Source organism: Typha latifolia, chromosome 4 (genome assembly GCF_019914945.1).
Source record: "Typha latifolia isolate L0001 chromosome 4, TyphaL0001v2, whole genome shotgun sequence".
NCBI lineage: Eukaryota > Viridiplantae > Streptophyta > Magnoliopsida > Poales > Typhaceae > Typha > Typha latifolia.
This window is the reverse complement of record NC_133089.1, coordinates 1909436-1931413: the sequence shown is the minus strand read 5'-3', so window position 1 is coordinate 1931413 and position 21978 is coordinate 1909436. Positions and strand designations below refer to the sequence as shown.

Sequence of the window (21978 nt, the reverse complement as noted above, 5' to 3'; positions counted from 1 at the left end):
AGAAGTCTCTAAATCTCTAAATTTAAAGCAAATAAGACCCTAACTTATTACTCATTCATACACTCCTGTGGTTAGTGGAAAGGAGGAGTACTACTTCAACATCAGTCCCAAGGCTTTGTAATAAATGAAATTTGAATGTTTCAAACCCCCCCCCCCCAACAAGGAAGTACAGCATTCCCTGCAAGGCTGCAAAGGTAAACACAACTCTCTTCCTCTCATTAAATTTGATTCTATTTCTGCTGTGGGCTTCGCCTAAAGATTCAAAGGGCTTAAGCTTTTAGCCTTTCTTTGCAGCTCAAATCTTCTGACAAAGGTGGGTCGTCTCTGCGATGATGCCAAAGTGTTTGAATTTCTGCTAGGATGTCTCAGTGAGAAGATTTTAGAATCTCCTTGTTGTTCAAAAGGATGCCCTTTGCCTATGCTTTTCTGGACTTTATTATAGCACACCAGCAAGAGAGCATTAGTGATTTATATTATTTGTTAAGAGATAGATACATTAGTCCTACAGCGAGGAGGAAACAGACAAGTTCACTCTCAAGTCTTCATACTTTATATAGTGTTGTTTGGCCTTTTAATTATCTTAAAATTATCCGTAGAAAAGTTATAATTACTTTAACAATAAGATAATTAATATCATAGTAATTTAAGTTATCATTTACCCTTAGTAATTTGCAGCTTGCATCACATGAACGAACGGCAGAGAAAACGAAAGAAAAAGGGCCGGTTGTTGGTGGATTTTGACTGATTGATGTTACTATTAGGACCAGACTCATATACACATGAGTTTAGGCAGATGAAGTTAATATCTTGGACTAGAATCGTACTCATGTCACTGCACAGTGATCCGAAACTTTAATCTTACCTAGAAAAGGGCAATGGCAATGTATTAATGGACTAATTATCTAATTCATAGTCAAAGGAGAATAAACTTAACCTGTTAAACGTGGCCAAAGATGATTGTTTGATAGACGCGTTTAAGTGCACGAGACTCTAATTACCAGATAGCTTATCTACTTATAAATCTATTTCAAGAGAGATTGCATTGGAGATAGAAGTTTTATGGTACATAAATAAATACATTAAGCCCCCCTCCACTTTATAAATATAATATTTTATTTAAAAATAACAATCAATCCTAGTATAGCAATGTGCATATAAATAATTAATCATTATTATTTCTATTTCTATTTTCCAGATGTGACTAAAGTTTCGTCGTCTCATGGCTGCTACCACTCTGTTACGCACCAACTTCCTTTTTATCTAATCTTTCGTTGACGCCATTCATCTCCGTTCCAAAACTATCCCCTGCCATCCTAATATACTTTTTTTTTTCTTTAAATCTAGTTGTTAATCAAAATAAGCTTTCTTAAAAAAAAATTAATAATTTTATCTACTCATAAAAATTAGTACTAAACTGAATGTTTATATCGTAAATATTCGAAAGATTGCTGAACAGTTAAAAAGTGTATACATAAAAAACTCGGTTAGAGTAAAATATTTATTTTAATAAAATGATGAAATGTTTAGCATTTTTCATAATACTGAAATCGCTGATTACTTCAGTATTTTACTGATAATATAAACTATTAAATAGTTAAACAATTCTGTAGGCCAATAATGATGCGGGGATTGACCTGAGTTTGCTTCGATAAAGTAAAGACTCATTTTGGTCAAAAAATACTTTGAATCTTTGGATGATCCTCGCCGTTCCTCTGACAAAATCCCGAGAACAAGCAATCAGATGCTTCTCGTGCAATTGTACGGTGTACCTCTCTCCACACACACACACACACATATATATATATATATATATATATATATATATATATATATATATATATGCTAATGAGGATTTGAATGATTGAGGTTGGTGGTAGTGGGAAATGGGCTAATAGAACCATGTGGGCCATAGCCCGTGGCCCAGCCACGTGCAACTAATTCAAACGAAGGAAAAAAGAAAAAAAAAAAAAAACTCGGCAAATTTTTCGCATAAAATTAAAGGAGGGCCTATATATATATATATATATATATTTTTTTTTTTAATAATGTTCAAATTGACACTCTTTTTATCTTGGTTGTTTCAGTCTATTCCCCATACACTTTGGATCACCACAACGATCATCAAAAAGGTCGAGAAGACTAGCGATTCAACTCCGGTTCTCTTGTCTCTTTGTGAGAGGAGTTGCATTGCCTTTAATTTATTCATACGCAATCTTTTACAAAAAGCACCCCGTAAAAAATTAAAAAAAAAAATAGAGGGTTCGAGCTGTATGTAATTAGCGTGGAAGGGCGAGCTTGCTGCGTTGGCACGTGGCAACCTCCGGAGAGGCATGACGCTGTTCTCCTTGAACCTCTGCAGCCTAATCCACTCGGGAAGCAGCGAGACAAATGCGAAGAAGATAGAAGATGACAAGATAGAAGCCTGTTTGGGGACAAAACTGCTCATCAGAAATCGTCCATCGTGATTCGCGATCGTTTCTAGGTAATTGGATCAATAAGAATGCTGCAGCTTATTAATTTGGATGTACTTCTAAGAAACATGCAAATTGATTCAGCTAAGTTTCTTGTTTGACTATTAACGATAAAACTTTGATAAGCATAATGTTATCTTAAATTGGATGTGTGGTATATTTTTTGTAAATAAAATTTGTGTTTGGGTGAATCTCTTCAGTTCAGCCCATGAAGCCCATTTTAGTAGCACTCTGTAATAAGAGACTTTAGCCCAAATAAGGGCCCAAATGGGATTTTGTTGGAGGGGATGACACGTGGAGAAGAAACCCAACTACGTGGCAACAAAAGGCTTTGCTGCTTCACCTCTACTATAATAACCGGCAGCGTCACCTTACTCGATGGAGAGGAGAGGAATTAATGGCACATAGCAAGGAAGAGATAAAGTATGGAACAGCCCAAGCTAAGCTATCGGAGGATGAGATGCTAAGAGTCGGGTACAAGCATGGCACGCCATTGGAAGCCGGCGAGATAGCCGTGTCCGAGCCTGTCGAGCTATTCGCCCAAGCTCGAGGAGTCGCCGAGGCGAAGCCCTCCAAGAAGGGATGTGATGATGCAAATGCCTCAGGAGGAGGAGGAGGAGGAGGAGGAGGAGGAGGAACTGGAGAGAAGGATAAGAACTAGTACGAGAAAGATATGCAGATCTATGGCCTCATTTTAATATAGTTAAGTTTTGTCTCCTGGCCTGGAATATGAATGAGTCTGTCAATGGTGATCAATATAATAGTATTGTTCAACAAATACGCGGGTTATTTGATTACTTTGGACGTTCTAACCGCATAATCTGACTGACTGCTGCTTCTTCTTCTTCTATTGGTCTAGCTTATATATTTTGGACTTCTGATAGAAATAAAATAACAACAGTTAAGTTTGCATGCAGACATAATTATAAGTTCTTAGTCTTGGGTAAGACTTAGGAGAGGAGAAGATTGTGAACTTTGGTCAAAATATTCACGCTAATATATTCTCCACTACTCAATCATTGATAGCTTCAGAGCTGAAGTCAACTAAGAGCCCATGGGCTGGACCAGGGAAACACCACGGTGGGAGATCATCTTTGTCTTCAAAAGATATGTGCACGATCTGGATGACAAGTTGTATAAGGAGAAGAAGAAGATATTTAATTTGATAATTTTATTTGATTATTACCTCAGGAGAATAAAATACTCTTAACTTACTAAACTCCTTAGAGAGTAACTTCTTTATTTGTTCGCATGTAGCAGAGATCATTAATTTATAGAAGAAACAGAGCATTAGGTAGAAGATGGCCTTTCAAAAGTGGTCTAATTTTATCACCTATAAAATAGTGGAAGTCCTTGCATGCCAATATTAATAATCTCTCTAAAATAGGTTCACTGCCATTCCATGGTCTTACTTAATAGATTCTCAAGGTTTTAATGATGATCTCTTTGGCCTAATTTAAAAAATTCTCAATGAGTACTGAATTCAGGTTGAGAGAATATATATATATATATATATATATATATAGAGAGAGAGAGAGAGAGAGAGAGAAGTAGTTAGTGATGCCATTGTCATATAGAAAAAAGCTACCAACCTTTGTTTTCGTGCTAATTCTTTCAATCCAAGCAGTGGAAGAAACTACTCTATTGGAGAGAAAGTCAAGTGTTTGAATGGACCCCAACCTTGAATTACTAGTGGGGATAACCCGGAGTTTAATGGGAGGAAATCTTTGCCTAGTTCTAGATGAGAAGTTTGGATTATTATTATTATTTATTTATTTATTTGTTTCTTGACTTAAATTAATCTCTAAGTCATATTGATACATGTAGGTATTGCATCTTTGACATGTACAGCCAACCATTTGTGAGAAGATTCGCAAGGAACTTCCATGTTAGAAACCTTCTCGAGTGGAATTGAAGTTTCCTTGGATGAATGTGGCAAAGCTAAGCTCTCGCTCACTTGTATAATAAGGATGGAATAAACATAAGTATTTTAATTTTTAATACTAGGAGAAGATGGCTAATACTAATATAAGTTATTGTAATATTTATTTCAATACTAGTATAATGTGTAATAATTATATTTGATATGATACAAAGTTGGTATTAAAATAAGGTAATTATATTAGAACTGGTGTGCGAAATGACTATATGTTAAAAAATAATAGTAAATAGTGTTTATCTAAAAATATATTTTATCTTTATTTTTGCATAATTTACTAGTTAAAAAAAAATGTGAGATGTTTAAAATAATAAAAAACTGTAGCTGAGATAATCGATATTTAATAGAAGAGATAGTGAAGAGAGAAAATCTCAACTGTAGCTAAAGTGATTTGTAATTAAATGTTGTCTAATATAGGAGTAAAATAGTAATTGTGGGTTATTATTATATTATTTTTTAAAAGTTGTGTGCACGTTTCTATTTATAATTCCATTTGATAAAAAGAATATTATTAATTCATTAACTAACCTAACAAAATAGTTAGCTTTGATAAAAGATTGAAACAAATCCATTAAGACATAACCACATATTACACCAAACCCACAACCTCCCCTAACCACCGCTCCACGTTACAGCTAGCTCTCACCTTTGTTCTCGAGATTATGGATCACATTACCTCCCATCAAACAATTTAATCACATACACAAATATACAAAATTTCGTAGTAGTAGCACTGATCAATATATCACAATCTAACTTATGCACTCTGTTGTTCCAAGGCTGCTACCGTGAGGAATACTAATTAGGCAGCTGCAAGGCTCATTTCTCTGGAACCAGAGATGGTAGCACAGGCAAATGGCTGCGGTGTTATGACTCAGCGCCGCCGGCGATGTTCTTGGAGAAGGAAAGTTTATCGACACGTCGAGGTTGAGGTCCGGGCATCGCTCCTCGCCCGTGGTGCTACTGCTACTGCTACTGCTACTTCTGACATGGCCGCCACCGACTGAATCCGGCGAGTGCACGAAGGTTACATGACTCTGAGATGTCGCATTGAATTGTGGGTCAAACCTACGACAAACGAGCTTGCGTCTGATGTGTGTGTTCCAATAATTCTTGATCTCATTATCGGTCCGGCCCGGTAACTCGGCGGCTATGCGAGACCATCTGCCACCATTTAAAGAGCACACGCATAAATGGAAAATAATCATAAATTTGACGGTCGGTAGCAAGAGAGGGTACTGGTCTATATGCATACCTGTTTCCAAGAATGGCTTGGAGTTTGATGATGAGCTCATCCTCCTCGTCGGTGAAGTTGCCTCGCTTGAGGCCAGGCCGGAGGTAGTTTATCCAGCGCAGCCGGCAGCTCTTGCCGCAACGGAGAAGGCCTATCATAAAAATTGTATCTTAATCACGTTCTCTATGGTCTTATATAAATTCATAATTATAAACGCACTCTACGGAAGAAAGGTAAGTTTGGTAATGGTTAAGACGGACCTGCAGCTCTGGGTAGCGAACGCCAGTTCCCTTCTCCATGGGCTCTGATGTAAGAGGTAAGGAGCTGGTCCTCTTCCTTAGTCCATGCACCTTTGTTGGTGTGAGCCCTCTCGCAGCAAGGAGACCTGCCCATGGTAATTAATGGAAGAGAAGGAGATGGGTTGTCTTAAATTATTTGTCACTCTTGTTCTCTTCTTTTGTGGGTGGATTTGGAGGTAGGAGTACCGGTAGATGTATATATACAGAGAGAAAGAGAGAGAAGAGTTGATGAGAGGAGGTTGACTTGTTCCACTTTGTTCATTTTGACCGAGTTGTTTTGACTGGCTAGTAGATGCAAAAAAAAAAAGAGATATATCTGAATGTAAAAAGAATATATTCTTTTAAATGAGTGACTAGCGGACTAAATATAATACACGCAGAGAAAATTCCGATACTGCGTACATGAGTGTGATGGATGGTATATTGGCTTTACTTTTAGTAGGGCTGTTCCATTGTCTCAATTGTTGTTAGTCAATTAGCTTTACTGGGAAAGGGAAGATTAATCTTAGAATAAATTGTATTTTAGTGTGGCTTAATTTTACAAAATTCTTGTGCATTTTTAACTCAAGGACTTAGTCCTTTAATGATATTAACTAAAGTATAACTATTTTTTTTTAAACTATAATGATATCGACTAAAGTGCAATAATTATTTTTTTTATCGTATTTGATGACACTAATAGTTGAATAGATTCTCACTAGATAATAAATTTTAAAATAATACGAATTAAAATTTAAATATAATAAATATATGTATATTTTTGTTAATTTATCATCTAAAATACTACTAATATTATCTAGATGCATTGAAAAGTCTCTCTATACCTATAACTTTGTCACTAATTAGAACCTTCAGATTTGATCTTTAAATCTGACCAAATACAATAAAAGAAGATAACAATAAAAAAAACAAAAACTTTATAAAATTGAGATTAATTATAAAGGAGTAAAGTACAGTTAACCGGTAGTGTTACTATGGTAGAGTTGAATAAGTTTGTTTCTCTTGCAAGAGAAAAGAAGAGCTTATTTATAGAAGACGAATTTAAGTATCCCATAAATATGGAAGAACAATTAAATTTACTACTTACCCATTCTTTTTGAAAGGTTAAAAAAAAGGGAAAGCTTTTTAATGCTTCGCTCACACATCAGTCTTTACTAGTCTCACTCGTCTCCATCTCTGATCCCTTGCTCAGTAGCTTAAAAATGTTTTCTTTGTTAACGAAAAGAGTAGCAACTCGCCGCCACCTTGGGCTTCAAGCCCATATAGGTGTGAAAGGGTTAAAAGGAGGCGCAAGGTGTCACCTTTCTCTGCTTCGTTTGTGCCAAAACCCGAAACAATCTCCTATCTTGTAGCATCTGTGCGGGCGCGAGAGCGAAAGGGGCGAAGTGTGGTGGAGGCGGAGGGGAGGGAGACTCGGATCTTTGCCGTGGTTTGAAAGATGAGTTCCTTTGGCCCCGTATCTTCGGTTTTCTTCGCGCATTTGCTTTGATTCTTGGATCTGTAACGGTTCTTTTCATCTAAAGTTGGGATTTTTCTGAGCTCGGAGGGGGATTTGTTCAAGTTTGGGTCCCTGCGGGTTTGTGGGTAGACCAAAGATTAGGGTTTGGAGCGAACAAGAACCAGAATATAGTAGTGATTTTTGTGCCCTTATCTTGCATTTTGATGCTTTTGAGGGATGTTCTTGGACTTCCTCTTTAGGGGCCTAGAGTTTCGTTTTAACACCCTTGTAAGGTGGATCGATATGGAATTCCCGTTGGAGATTAGGGTTTTCCCTAGCAGGGCAAAGGTTGGCTGATGTTTTAGGGCTTTCCTTTTGGACATTGGGTAGTTCTTGGCTAATTTTCGGTTGAATTGGAAATTCTAGGTTTTTGTGGGTAGAAAGATCTGATCCTTTTCTGTTCTTTCTTAGTATCACGGTTTCTTTCTTTTGGCTCAGCTTAGGAGTTCTAGGCTTCTTGTTTCGGCTTTGTCCCATTTTTACAATAGTTTGACATATGATGGTGAATCTCTATTATTAGGGTTTGAGGTATTTCTAGTAGTAGTTGCCAAAGGTTTCTTTCCCCCCCTCCCCCTCCCTCTTAAAGATGGTAGAAGAGAACTTGAAGGATGAACAAGGTCTCGAGAAGGACCCAACAGTGAGAATGTTGTTTGGGGATGAAATTATGGGTATGGCTGAAGATGGATATGAGGGATCAAGGGCGGAGCATGAAATATTTATGGAGGTTTTCTATGGAAATAATGCCAAAGGAGGGAACTATGGTAACAGTGTTTCAGGGGCCATGACATTGCAATCTGATGACAACATCCATTCAGACGCATTAGTCAATTTGAATTGTGGAAATCCAATTCTTTCTAGTAACTGCGGTGGAGATTCTTGGCTTCCTAATATGAGTCCTAGGGAACAAAATGGATCCGAGTGCCTTCTGGAAAGCTCTTCCTCTTGGGCTGGATCAGATGCTCAAAATGCAAATATGAAGCAGATGAAGATATCATCTCTTAGTCAGTTAAATTACAAGAATGAGGAACATAGCAATTGTTTTCTTGATTCAAATTATGGTTTAGTCAACCTGGATATGTCGACAAATAATTCAGGTGTCCTCATGCATGATCCTTCTCATGTCCCCCAACAAGTACCATATCATATAGTTGAAGACTGTGGCCAGATCATCTTATCTAACTATGATATTTTTAATGGACAAGGAGAAATAGGTGGTATCTGTGAAACTGATGATGCCATGTCTTTAGATGTTAAATCGCAAAGGCAAGGAATGGATTATGATAAGAGAATTGCTGAAACTAAATCTGCCATGTCTCCTGTTTCCCACAAAAGTTTTTGCTCTGGGCAATTGTTAGCTGGTACACCTGCTGCTCCAATAGATATGCATGCATCTGCTGTAAGCATGAAGCAAAGTGCACAACATTATAGTATGAAAAAGTCTGACACAATTGGTGTTTCTTCAAAAGCTTTAAATAGGGTACTTCCTGATCACCTACGTGCACATGCACATGACCTTCTTAAGGATGCAGGGTGGAAAATTGATCCTCGTGTAAGGAGTGACAGGGCTAAACTGGCATCATATTTCACAGCACCTGAAAAAAGGCTTGTTCTTAAATCACTCTCTCATGCTTGGAAGTCATGTGGCCAGAGATTATATGCCAGTTCGTTGAATTCGGAACGGGATGAAAAGGGAAGAGAGTGGGCAGATATTGATATATTTTGGAATGATCTTGCAGATACGCTTGCATACATTGAGAAGGAGATGCATAAACCAGAAATCTCTATTTCTCTTTGGGAGCGGTGGCAACTTCTGGATCCTTTTATGGCTGTAGTTTGCATTAATAAGAAAATTAGTGTTCTGCGGGAAAGAAAGACTCTCAAAGCTATCAATAGCGAGACATTTGTTCTCGGTGGGAAAAAGGATATGATCTTGAAAAATAAAGTTTTGGATAGAACTTGTAATTACCTTGGGCCATCCAACCCACATGGGCCCAGGAACCCACCTGAGATGATTCAAGAACTGAACTGCAAAGCTGGAGAGTTTGAAGGTTCTGTTGGCTTGCAAGCTTTACAACACTGTGATGATTTGCATAGCAGACGTCGATATAGACATGTAAAGCAGAAGCTTTGTTGCTGTGGAGAGAGACAAAAAATAAGCCTCAAAAGCATGGCAGGGCACACAGGAAAGAAATTCTATAATGCCAAGTGCTTGCATGACATGAATTACAATGCGTCAGCATATGAACACAAAAGAACAAATGTGTCGGCCAGCGAATTTCCTTCTGAACTGAAAGTTGCGGACTCCACAAATGCAGAAAGTGATATGAATGCTTTTTCTAATCATGCTCTTGATCCAGCTGTGTCATCTCTACACTCAAGTCCTCTCCAAGTTTGTTTTAGTGATACTTTGTACTCTAATCAAGATAGTGAGCAGAAGATTACACTTTTGCCTGAAAAGAAAGCTGAGTTTGTTCATAAGAAAGCTTCCTACATTAGTTGCCCTCTTTCTGATGGAAGCAGTTGCAGGGTGGGTCATTGTACAGGCAGGAAAAATGGGACTGAAGATGCTTCAGTTCTTTTGGCGATGAGACGGGAGTCAAGTGTCTTGGAAGAAGGCTTAAATCATAACTTATCCCACAAGCATCTGGCAGCTTGTCCTTGCTCCAGGGATGATGGCTTTGTAGAAGATTTTCTTACTAATGAGACTACATCTACCACTCCTAAAGTTCACACCCAGTCAAGAATGAATTTTGTGGTGCATAAAGAAAAGCTTAGTGAGGGGCCTTTCATTTTTGGTTTGGATGGCTTTGATGCTAGGAAAAATGAACTAGCAAAATCTTCTGCAGCAAAGCCAGTAAATAGTGCTATCAAAAAGGCACGTAAGAAGTCCAAAAGAATATCAGAAATTGAAGCAACTGGATTAAATTGTGTTTGCGGCAGAAACTGCATAACATTATCTGATTTCAAAATAAATGAGCAGACTGATGACCATCTTGGACTTGCGTGCCACCAGGAGAAGTTCGAGATGACAAAATTGGAATCAATCTCTAAATCTCAAAAGAAACCGAAGTGTCTTGAGAAATACGAAGCTCCAAATTTATCAAAAGATAAAATTTTGCATACCTCCTCCTTGGGAGTAGAAGTTTGTTCAACAGTAAAGATGCCAAAGAAATATCTGAAATCAGAAACTAAAGCAGCTAGGCAGCACGGTAAAGAGGAAATGGACATCTTTAGCCAAGACAAGATTTTAGAGGCCGAAGAACGAGATAGTATGTTGAATGAAGTCAGGGATCAAAAAATTACAACAGACAGAAAATCAACTATAATAAAGTCCATGTCTGTCAGCAAATCCCAGAAAAGGTTGACATTTTCAAAGGACAAGTCTAGAGAAAGTGATTTTGAAGAATCACTTGTTTCAGATGATAGCTACATCACTATGGACTCGGATTGTAAGTGCAATGCTGTCGCCGGTGAGTTGGTTCTTAATGATGATGCCCCTCCTGAAGTGCAAAACACCAAAAAGGTTGGCAAGCCAAAGAAAGCTAAAGGTTGGAAGGAAAACGGACGAAAGCGACCACGTGGATTGCATATCAATGATGATGACCTTTTGATCACTGGTATCATTAAAAATAAAGATTTTAGCTCATGCAGTAAATTCACTTCAAGTATAGGATCATCAGAATGTAAATCATTAAGAAAGCTTAAAAGTCAAAAAGGTGTTTGTAAGTTGATATTGCAGCATCCTGGAATAGGTGGGAAAAACTCTGTTGATGCAAAACTATTACTTTTAGGAAGAAGAACTGTGCTGCGGTGGTTGATTGCTAGTGGTGTTGTATCTACAAAAGATGTTGTGCAATATAGGAATCTGAAGAATGATGAAGTGGTCAAGGATGGATGGGTTACGAAGGACGGAATTCTTTGTAATTGCTGCACACAGATCCTATCTGTCCCGGATTTTAAAGCTCATGCAGGTCCGAAGCTCCAAAAGTCCTCATTCAATCTCTTTCTGCAGTCTGGTAAATCATACACCCTATGTCAGCTGGAGGCTTGGACTGCTGAATACAGGGCGAGAAAAACTAACACGCGAGTTGTGGAAACGGAAGGGATGGATCAAAATGATGATACTTGTGGACTTTGTGGTGACGGTGGTGAGTTAATATGCTGTGATAACTGCCCATCTACGTATCATCAGGCATGCTTGTCCACACAGGTATCTGCTTTGCTTGTGCATTCATCATGACGTTCATATTTTCTTAAGTGATCTTTCCATAGGAGTTCCAACAATCAGACTACTTAAAAGTTGAGCCTCATTGTGACGCTACATAATCCTAGTTGTCTCTTACATAATCTTTTGCTTAGTGGAAAATTAAAGGAATATCAAGATTAGTGTTTTTTATATGTAGTTATGCTATTATACATGCACTTAGCTAGTCAAGCGAGAAAAGTTTATATATTTTTGTCATGCTATATACCAGGGAATGATCAGTTCTATTTTATTTCTACTGAATCAGATATTACTATTCTGTTGAGCTCACTGTGGTGAAACTGCGACTTTAGGGGGATCCAATTAGGTTGTGTAGCTAGTTAGAATCTAACCTTGTTTTATCTTATGGTCTTGCGAGGTTGCAACATTTAATCCTGCTTAAAAGGAGCAATCATATTGAAAAACTTTACTATTACAAGACTTATGCCTTCCGTAAGTTTTTAAGATTAGAGACCTGTACATATATGATGCTAAAAAGTCAGGAATGTTACAATATAAATTAGGTATAAGCTAGAGAGTTTAGTCATTTACACACAGGATGTCACTTTAATGTGGCCATACTTCAAATATAGTGTATGTTTCCCTCCTTTTCCTGCTAGAATTGAAGTTTTATAGTTTGCGTATCAATATGATCTTTAGGTGATAGGTATTCATAGTTGAACCCTTTGGATTCTGAAGGTCTGGTCTACATAAAAAGTTTAGAAGTTATTATCCATATGTTGCATTAGATCATACCAAAGAAGTGGACTTCTTAGGGGGGGGGGGAAACATATTCTTAGTGTGAGACTGCTAATTATACAGGCATCAAAGCACCAACTTAGGACCTTAGCTAAACTGCCTTCATACTGTGCATCTTTGTTAATGGGATATTTGGATGTATGATATCATCTATGCTTGAGGTCTGAGCTTCTCTATGGTATGCTGCGACAATTTTAACTTTCATATTCAGAATTCATGCATGTTTATGCAGATCACTGAGGCTTCATTACTTTTGAATCTCTTTTTATTTATTTTATTAATAAGTGTTTATTTTTATGACCATTGTGATGTTTGCAATTAATTTGCTTTAATTAAGTTGGTCTTTTTGTCAAAAGGTTTATTCTCTAGTAGTTCAAGTATATTTGCTAAATGTACACTATTCTTTATGAATGCTGGTTAGCACATGGAATGCTCCTATTCTATTTTTTTAATTGCTTATTTATTTTAGAAGTTTAAAACTTATCTGACATTTGTGTGTAATAATATATTAGAAGTGTTAGAAAGTTGAACATTTCTCCCTGTTCTGTACAGGAGCTTCCAGAAGGTAGTTGGTACTGTGATAACTGCATCTGTCAGAGCTGTGGAGATGCCATCAGTGTGAAAGAGGCTTCAAGCTCTTTAGTTATTTTAAAATGCTCACAGTGTGAACATAAATGTAACTTCCACAACCCTTACTCTATTCTTTATTTGCTCCCGTTTTTCTATATTTCAATAGTATAACTTTTATTGTATCTGGGTTTTTAGTAGTTAGTCCTCTCCGTCTCCATATTTTGGGTGGAATTTCTTAGTGTAAACCATGATGTTAGAAAATCAACAGTGTTAGAAATATAAAGCTATAATTTATAAAAGTCATCATCCTCTAACACCTTAAAACTTTTAGAGTAATTTGGTGTGTTAACCTCATATGAGATCCCAACTTGAAATCCTGCTTGACCTATCCATTGTTTAAAATATTAAAACCTCTACCAAGTTCATTTATTGGGCCTATCAAAATGTCTCGAGCTCATAGATGAGGAGGCGTGTTAGAATATAAAATTATAAAAACCACCATTCTTGGTGAATCAACATATAGGAATAATGTGTTTGCAAAGTCCATACTCTTCATTGCCACTCCATTGCTTTCAAACACTCAGTGTGAACATAAATGTCTCCTACTACCCTTGATTTCTTTTTCATTTGCTCCCATTTTCTGTATCTCAATATTATTATCTTTAGTATATTCGGATTTGAGCATAAATGTAACTTCTACTACCTCTCTGCCTCCACATTTTGAGTAAAATCTCTTAATTTAAGTTGTGATGCTAGGAAACAATAGGAATAATGTGTCACAGCATCACACTCTTCATTTCTTCTATCTTGCTTGATATCATCTTCGTCTGAAATTATGAAATTATCATATACTGGAATCACATTTTTGCAAGATGCCTAATACAGTTCTAATCTTATCTGGATTTAAGTTATCAGTTATTTTCTAACACTGCTCTACAGACTCATAATAATCTCAGCCAATAAAGTTCATTTGAAATCTTTTAATTTCTCGTTTGTTTTTGCTAGACCATGACACTTGCATTACAGAAGAGATGTGCAATGGAGATGTGGGCTCTGAGACGTGGTTTTGCGGGAGAAACTGTCAAGAGGTAAGATTATATTCTTCTTTCTTTTGAAAGATATCTGTTTGTGATTATTACTGGTGAAGGATCTAGATTTTGTTGAGGAAGAAATTATTCATTTGTAATTATCACTGATAAATTTTGAATTATATGCTTAATATTCTTTTAACTTCTTTAACCTTAGATTTGCTCATAATGGGTGGTCAATGTGGATATGTGGATGAGCCAAAACATGTGTAATGGAGATTTGCATTAATTTTAAATCTTCCTATCTTAACAAGTATCTGGATAGAAAACAATGACGCTAAAAATTAAGAAGCACAAATGACCTTTTAGACATGCCCTTGATGTATGCTATTGTAGGATATTAGGAAAGTTCAATTGGAGTTCAGAAGCCAAAAAGCAGTATTAGCTTCACAGTTGCATAGTATGGGATATCAACCATAATATCATCATCTGTGATTGCTAGTTACAGATCTTGGTTTCCCATGAAGCAACTTCCTTTACCGTTGATAACAGGTGTACTTAGGTCTGCGTTCTCGTGTTGGAGTAGCAAACTTTCTCACAGATGGATATTCCTGGACTATTTTGAGGTGCAATCATGAGGAAGAAAAAGTTCTGAGTGCACAGAAAATTGCACTAATGGCAGAATGCAACACGAAATTAGCAATAGCTCTAACTATTATGGAGGAATGCTTTGTGCGAATGGTGGATACAAGAACCGGCATAGACATGATACCACATGTCTTGTACAACTGGGGGTTAGTTCCCTGCTTTTTGTTCGTGATTTTCCACTAATGCTGTCCTTCCACTGATTTTGAATTTTTTAATCCAGGTCTAATTTTGTTCGCTTAAATTATCAAGGATTTTATACTATAATCTTGGAGAAGGGTGACGAAATTATATCTGTGGCATCCATCAGGTAAATATTTTGATATGCTACTATGCTAGGATGAGTTCTTAACACAAAATAAATAAAAAATTATTTTTGTGATAATTTCTTATGAAAACTAAAATAAAATTTGTACAATTATTTCCATGTGTGTGTGTGTAATCGCAATGCTTCATGCAAGCATTTCCAAGTGTTCTGAAAAAGGTGCTTCTCGTGAAGTGTAGAAATGCTTATGACTTTAGATTTTTCAATAGTAATCTATCTGATGTTTGTTTAGTGGCTGGACATAAAAGAGTTAAGTGGTGGGTTAGTACTGGATCCTATATTATTCAAAGTGATAGATGTGACTTTATGTATAGATAGTTGAGATGTTGCATTTGTGGCGATGTGATGATCACTTTGGACCATGACATCCAATAAAAGAAATAGGACCTTTTTATGCACTTTCTAGTTCTCATTCTTCTCTCTCTAACCAATTACCAACGCAGAGTATGTATTCTCACAAACTCTTTCTCCTACAATCGTAGCAAAATGCATGCACTATATTATAACTTGCAATTGTAGGTAGCCAGCTATCTATACGTGGATCTTGATATATATTATTTGCTTGAACTATCCCTGACCTTTTCCTTCTTTTGTTTTTTCTTTTTCCTTTCTTGTGCAGGGTGCATGGAGTCAGAGTTGCTGAGTTGCCTTTTATTGCTACTTGCACTGAGCATCGTCGCCAAGGAATGTGTAGACGATTGATGTATGCAATTGAAGAGGTACTTTTATGCTTTTACAGAAGTTCTCCATCAAAATGAAAGAAGAGGGTTCACTTCTTAGCTTGCTGATTAAATCTGTGTTCACCTTGACTTTTTAAATTGCCTACTTTACTTTATAGCTAACAGAGGCACCTCAATTTAGAAGGTCTACCAGATCCTTTTATTGGTTTTGAGAAATCCTATTAAGTATTCTGCTTCTAAGTGACTTCCTAAGTCTTAACAAACACTCTTTCCAACACTTAAGAGGAATTAGGTAAGGGGAGCACGAGGTCTGCTTAGAAGGCCAATAGAAGATATCATTTTATTCATGCACAAATATGATGTACTACTGATTTGGTTTATAATATCTACTGTGAGTCCTGCTTTTTTTTCCAATATCAAATATCTATAGATCACCGGCCGTTAATAAAATGAAATGATTACCATTTTCCTTATATCCTTTTGTGTAGACTTATTGTGCATCTTTTTTGTGTGGAAATAGATGCTGAGAGCCTTTCATGTCGAGATACTGGTATTATCGGCAATTCCAGATTTGGTCAACACATGGACATCCGGATTTGGGTTTAAACCAATCGAAGATGATGAGAAGCAGCAGCTAAACCATGTCAATTTGATGTTGTTTCCAGGGGCGCAGATGCTGACAAAGAGATTGGATGAAAATGTAGCTGCAGAATCAGGTGGCTTTACGTCTGCTGAACTCTTGACTTTTGATGTTATTTTCCAACTTCCAATTTTGTTTTTGTGCTTTCTATTCAAGTAGCTTCATGTAAAATTATGCAACTGCCATAAACCTTTTTCCAATTCTGCAGGGGGTAAAACAGACTTGGGTGTAAGAGAATATCATTGTCAAAATCCTAAGAAGTCTGATGAAAATGAATGCGCCAGATCTGGGCCAAGGGCTACTAACATTGGGAGAATTGATACAGATACAGAATCTTTGCTCCCAACAAGCATGACATCAGAAGAAATTTCAGTCGATGGTCAACCTGAGAATTTGCAGCTATCATCCCGTGGAAGTGATCTTGTACAATCGAATTGTAGTGAACGTGGTTTTTTCAGAAATGCTGAGGAATCCTCAATCAGAAGGATAGAAACTTGCAGCTTCAATGAGTTCAATCGATCTTGTTCAATAAAACAGGCTCTTTCTACTCAGATGTAAGTTCTCTACGTTTCTTCATCTTTATATTCAAGTTCCATTTATCCTTACTTGCTATGCAGCCTTTGATAAACTTCCAAGTAATACTGGGTCTTCGGTAACCTATTCCATTTTCAGGGGGTTAAAAGTGGAAACATGTCAAAATATCAGAGTACTATCTGATACTGGTGCTAAAGATGTCATTGACAATGATGAGATCCTACATTTTGATGGAGGTGAATTGAACACTAAAAACTTTCAAGATTCTTCTAAGGTTTCTGAAGGAGGCAAAATCAATACTGGGAGCTATTGTAATGGTCCCAATTTACAAAATGATAAGCTTTTATCTGATGGAATAGAAGGCCAGCATTGGGCAGTAAAGTCAGATGACATGGAGTTGGAACAGTTAAACAGCAACAATCTTCATGTCTGTGATTCCTCCAGCGCTGTCAAAGATGAACTATGTGGTTCTGTGGGGTGGCACCATGTTGCCGAGGTTTGCTCCACTGGGAAAATGGAAGATTAATATCTTCTTTACATATACATTTCCTGGGAAGAAACTATTATGTCGGACTCTCAATATCCTGCAAGAGTTGGATTCCTTCTGACAAATTTGGTGACAGCTTATTGTTCCATTCACACTTGCGAAGGGCAAAGGTAGAATACCTGCGGTACTATATGAATGACTAACCAGAAAGTGGCGGAGAGAGCTGAAGCTTTTTATTTGAAGACACAGCAGTTTGGAAATCAATACTGCTGATCATTCCTTGTTGAAGAATTCATCTCAGGATAATCCCTCGAGTTCTTTAGCAGTGGCAGGATTATGATTTGCAAGGTTGATATAATCCAAGTGTTGATCTACCTAACATGTCTGCATTCATCTTCTGAAATTCCCTCCAATCAAGATCTTGTCAGAAGAGGCACTATATGCATATGCAATTTTGGATTTTGGCTGCTGACTTGACTATTCAATTACTGGGAAAAGCCGGATGAGAGTTCAACAGCATTTAGCATCTCATTTAGGAATGGAGAGATAATATTTGTCCCAAGAGGCATTTTCCTACTTTTCCCTATGTTCGTCACAGAATTGTATAATTTTTGGAGCGATGTTTTCCCAAGAGTATATCAACGGATGACAGAAAGTATCACCTGTGAGAGGCCTAAGCCCAGAAGAATAAACTAAGTGCCAAATCAAGATGGGTGTAATATTGGTTTCTTTGTGTCATTAATCACATCCTTTATTGTTGTTGCAACCTCGAGCATCATATTGCAACAGCTGTTGGACTATTAGCCAGAGCAGTTCTGGTGAGTTGTATCCAATTCTCTTGGAGAATGGCAAGATGTTATCTGTATCCATACTCCCTGATATTTGAAAAGGAAATGGGGAGTAAAGAAGTTCTGACTAGTTTGTAATACTAAGCAGACTGAGTTTGAGCTGACGATACTACTTGACTGAAGGAACACTTGAGTGGCAAGAATATTTTGATGAATGTATCATTTCATTTTGTGCTTCAAGCTCATGATAGATGTACTAGCGAGGTCATCTATGTTCAAATTATTTATTAACAAGAATCTGATGTACAATTCCCTCCTCTGATAGTGTCCGTTATATCTTATTTATTCTGTAACTACTTTTTAACTTTTACATTTTTAGTAGACTATTGTTTTTAACAATTCTTCAATCAATTTTCTATGATAACATTCCCAGTCGTCTGTTCCTGATTGTGAATGACAAAATGTGTTGACTTTACTCAAATCTACCTAAACTTTCCTTGACTTTTGATTGCATCATTATTGTCTTTGCCTGCCTTCTACTTTGTTAGCAGCCTTCATACTATCTATTCCCGTGGTTACTTCCCACAAGCTTCAAATATCAAATGATATACAACTTTGTTCTAATGTTAAATCCTAGTACATATATCTTCAACATCAAATACTAGCAATTCCCTAAACTCATCTATAATATGCTCAAGTATGTTGAGGCATTTCGTTAACAAAGCCAAAAGTCATTGCAATCGGCAAATAAAATAATCCCCCACCTCCAATTCGAGAGGAATTTGCTTCTCCTATACAAAGCTATCAAGCAATTTAACATCAAGTCCATATAACAATGACGCAGTCCATGAAGTTCATATAAGATGGAAACCCTAATCCAGAAAGGTAGCCAGCAGTTAACAACCAATAGAACCAAAGCTCATAAGTAATGGAAAAACAACGCAGCCAAGTAATGCCAACGGTCATCAACATAAGTTGCCTTATTAGGTATCAGATTTCTTGTCCCATCTTGAAAGAAAAATAGCCCCCCACAACCGAAACATGAGAAACTAACAAGAACCAGTCTATGAAATTTATTTCAAGCACCTTTGAGTGACTCTGCAAATGTCTGCACGGCTAACAAAAAAAGTTCAATTGACAAAACATACAGATGAAAAAAAAAGAACAGCATCACAATAGCACCTAAAAGGTTACATTTTGAGATACTGCAAGATATGACTGATCAAATCTTTTATCTGGTTGTCCCTAGAAGCACCTTGACCTCTCAGTACCTATGCGCCAGCTTCTCGTTCTCCTTGTAGTATTGCACGTAACTGCATCAGAATATAAGAATATAAGATATGAGGATTCGAATGCATGAACAAAATCACCATTAGCAAACTTTTATTTTCGAGGCAAAATTAATTGAAAAGAAGAAGAAAAAGAAGGTAAATAACAAAAATACTCACAGAACCTAAAAGTTCAGTCCATTATACAGGTTCAGTTCACATGAGCAAGTTGCTGAGAGACTGTACTAGTAGTAATAAAACCAGTTCATGCTAAAAGCAATCCGAAAAGAGGAGACAGGACCAAAAGCTAAATTGGCGAACTCCAGTCCAAACCTAAATAAGGTTTTTAGGTATATATTTTTTTCAGTGAATTCCGTTTGTTTGTATGACACCAATGGACCATTTGACAAACTAGACAAATTTTATCCACTTTCCAGTCTTCAAGGCCAGATAGAAATAGCCCAACACACCTGACCAACCCACACAGCCCCAGACACCAGCAATTAACATGACTGAGGTTAGAACAACAATGGACCAGTATAAAACTTCTCAGTTCTCAAGACTTTACCAGTATAACACTTCTCAGTTCTCAGACTTTAAATTAAGAATTAGAACCATTTCTATTTGTACAAGAATGGTGAATATTAGGAGGAGAATGGAAGAGAAAAATATCCATACATAATTATTAGATAAAACAAAATCCATATCTGATTATAGACCATAATCTATAGTTGCCTAAAGAACCATAAAGCATTCATTGTAACATGGAAAGACTACAATTTACCTATAGTAAGACCAAGATTTTAATTAAAAAAATCTTGCTCTAAATAAAACTTGAAATCCCATAACAGAATAAGGAACATTAGTTTCATATAATAACAGGCACCTGCATGAATTGCTAACCTTCCAGATTAGACCAGTAGAGAAAATGAGGAAGTCGTCGTGGTAGTGATGAACAATTGGTGCAAAAGAACAAGACTGTCACGGGGAGGAAAGCTATAAGTAAATCATGGAGAACACGGGAAATGCTTCTTGTTCCCACGAGACTAGATGGGAATCGAGTCAACATAGAGGCTTTCAGCAAGTTTTACTTTCTCTTATCTGATTCTTAATCACAATTAGACATCAGTTCGCCAAGTGCCCAATTTTGTCAAACAATTTTACGGAGCAAAAAAGGACGAAAGATCTAACAAACTTAGCCTATAAAAACTTCTTCACCCTAATCCCAATACGAAGACGATCAAGTAACAAAACTTATACTCTCCCGTCAAAATAGGATTTTGAGAACCCTAATTGAATCCAAATCGACAAAGAAAAAAAAAGGAGGGATCTTTTTCGATCTAATCTAACCCTAGAAACGAAGGGATCGAAGACTTACGAGTAGGTCCCGACGAGGGGGGTGAGCAAGAGTGTTGCCGAGAGCCAGTTCTCGGAGACCTTGTGGTGGATCTTGGTGGTGAAGTCCTTCCACAACCCCGGCATCACTTTCTGCTGGAACGGCGACAGAGCGTACACCACCGCCTTCATCCGCACCGGAGTCTTCCCCATCTCTGATCGCGACGAAGATCTCTCTCTGCCTCTTCCCCTCTTCTCCCGATCGCGTACTACTCTCCGAGCCCTAGCTAATCTTTCGGGTCTGAGGGCTTCTCTAGAATAAAGCTGGGGTTCCTTTATGCTGCGCCTTCGGAACACGATATGCTATCGTTGTTCTAGTCTTACTTGCTTTGAGTAGAGTTAAGCCCATCTTGAAGTAAAGCCTGTATTTGAACGAGGAAAAGCCCAATTATTAGGGAGAGTAAATCTTTTCCATATACTTGACCACACCTCACTCAGAAGTCACAGGTGTGTTTGATTAAAGTCGTCTATTAATCCACATGTAGATAATAATTTTCAGATCATGATACAAAATCTAGGCTAAATTATGATCTACGTCTACTATGATCCAGTATCATATAGTGATCGGATTGAGGAACGAAGAACTATGCAGTTTTGGTTTGATAAATCTAACTGAAAGATAAGGAGAACCATTGGTTTACCTCAGGACTAAAATTACATTTGCTGTTATTATATAGCAAATTTGAATTATAATAGCATCCCCAACATATTATTCTTCACCGCCAACAATGGTTTCAGAAATAAGTAGCCATCTGGATGTTGAATTGACTGAAGCTACCAATTCACAGCTAGCCAAAGACACATATCAAGTTGCCATGAACAAATCACAATTTAGCTAACAGAGAATTACAAAGGATCATTGAAACCAACAAGATGTAGACTGGCAGAAGCCGCTTCTGACAATTGCCACATAGCTATTTCAATACGATCCATGAGATTGCAGAGAAGATGCATACTATGACCGATCATCAAACAGCTGGTGGGCTCAACAAAGATCAATCCAACCCATTCCACCCAACCAACATCAGATTCACATCAACATCCGAACTTTAATGGAAGAAACGGAACCCAGTAGCGGAACCACGAAGTGGGTCTTGCCTATTCCACCTGCTGAGACTGGAGCGGAAGTCCCAAGGAGGTCGTCGGGCACTGCGTCGACGGCCTTGGGCGGGGCG

The 21978-nt window shown here is 37.3% G+C and overlaps 3 protein-coding genes across 3 annotated transcripts; 1 reads left to right on the top strand and 2 right to left on the bottom strand.

Annotated features, from left to right (window-relative positions):
* Positions 1-4961: 4961 nt before the first annotated feature.
* LOC140786297 (MYB-like transcription factor 4) lies at positions 4962-6113 on the bottom strand. Its single transcript, XM_073134609.1, has 3 exons — positions 5905-6113; positions 5666-5795; positions 4962-5574 (listed from the first exon to the last, which is right to left on the bottom strand). The coding sequence occupies exons 1-3, from the start codon at positions 6035-6037 to the stop codon at positions 5163-5165; spliced, it is 675 nt and encodes a 224-aa protein (XP_072990710.1). The 5' UTR covers positions 6038-6113; the 3' UTR covers positions 4962-5162.
* Positions 6114-7112: 999 nt separating this feature from the next.
* On the top strand, positions 7113-18493 carry LOC140785660 (uncharacterized). Its single transcript, XM_073133617.1, has 9 exons — positions 7113-11651; positions 12996-13119; positions 14019-14101; positions 14594-14835; positions 14910-14996; positions 15631-15730; positions 16212-16407; positions 16540-16885; positions 17004-18493. The coding sequence occupies exons 1-9, from the start codon at positions 8028-8030 to the stop codon at positions 17389-17391; spliced, it is 5190 nt and encodes a 1729-aa protein (XP_072989718.1). The 5' UTR covers positions 7113-8027; the 3' UTR covers positions 17392-18493.
* Positions 18494-19190: 697 nt separating this feature from the next.
* On the bottom strand, positions 19191-21513 carry LOC140785661 (cytochrome b-c1 complex subunit 8-like). The gene is made up of 3 exons (XM_073133618.1): positions 21445-21513; positions 20787-21165; positions 19191-19453 (listed from the first exon to the last, which is right to left on the bottom strand). Exons 2-3 carry the CDS (start codon positions 20954-20956, stop codon positions 19405-19407), a joined length of 219 nt encoding a protein of 72 aa, XP_072989719.1. The 5' UTR covers positions 20957-21165; positions 21445-21513; the 3' UTR covers positions 19191-19404.
* Between the last annotated feature and the right edge of the window lie 465 nt (positions 21514-21978).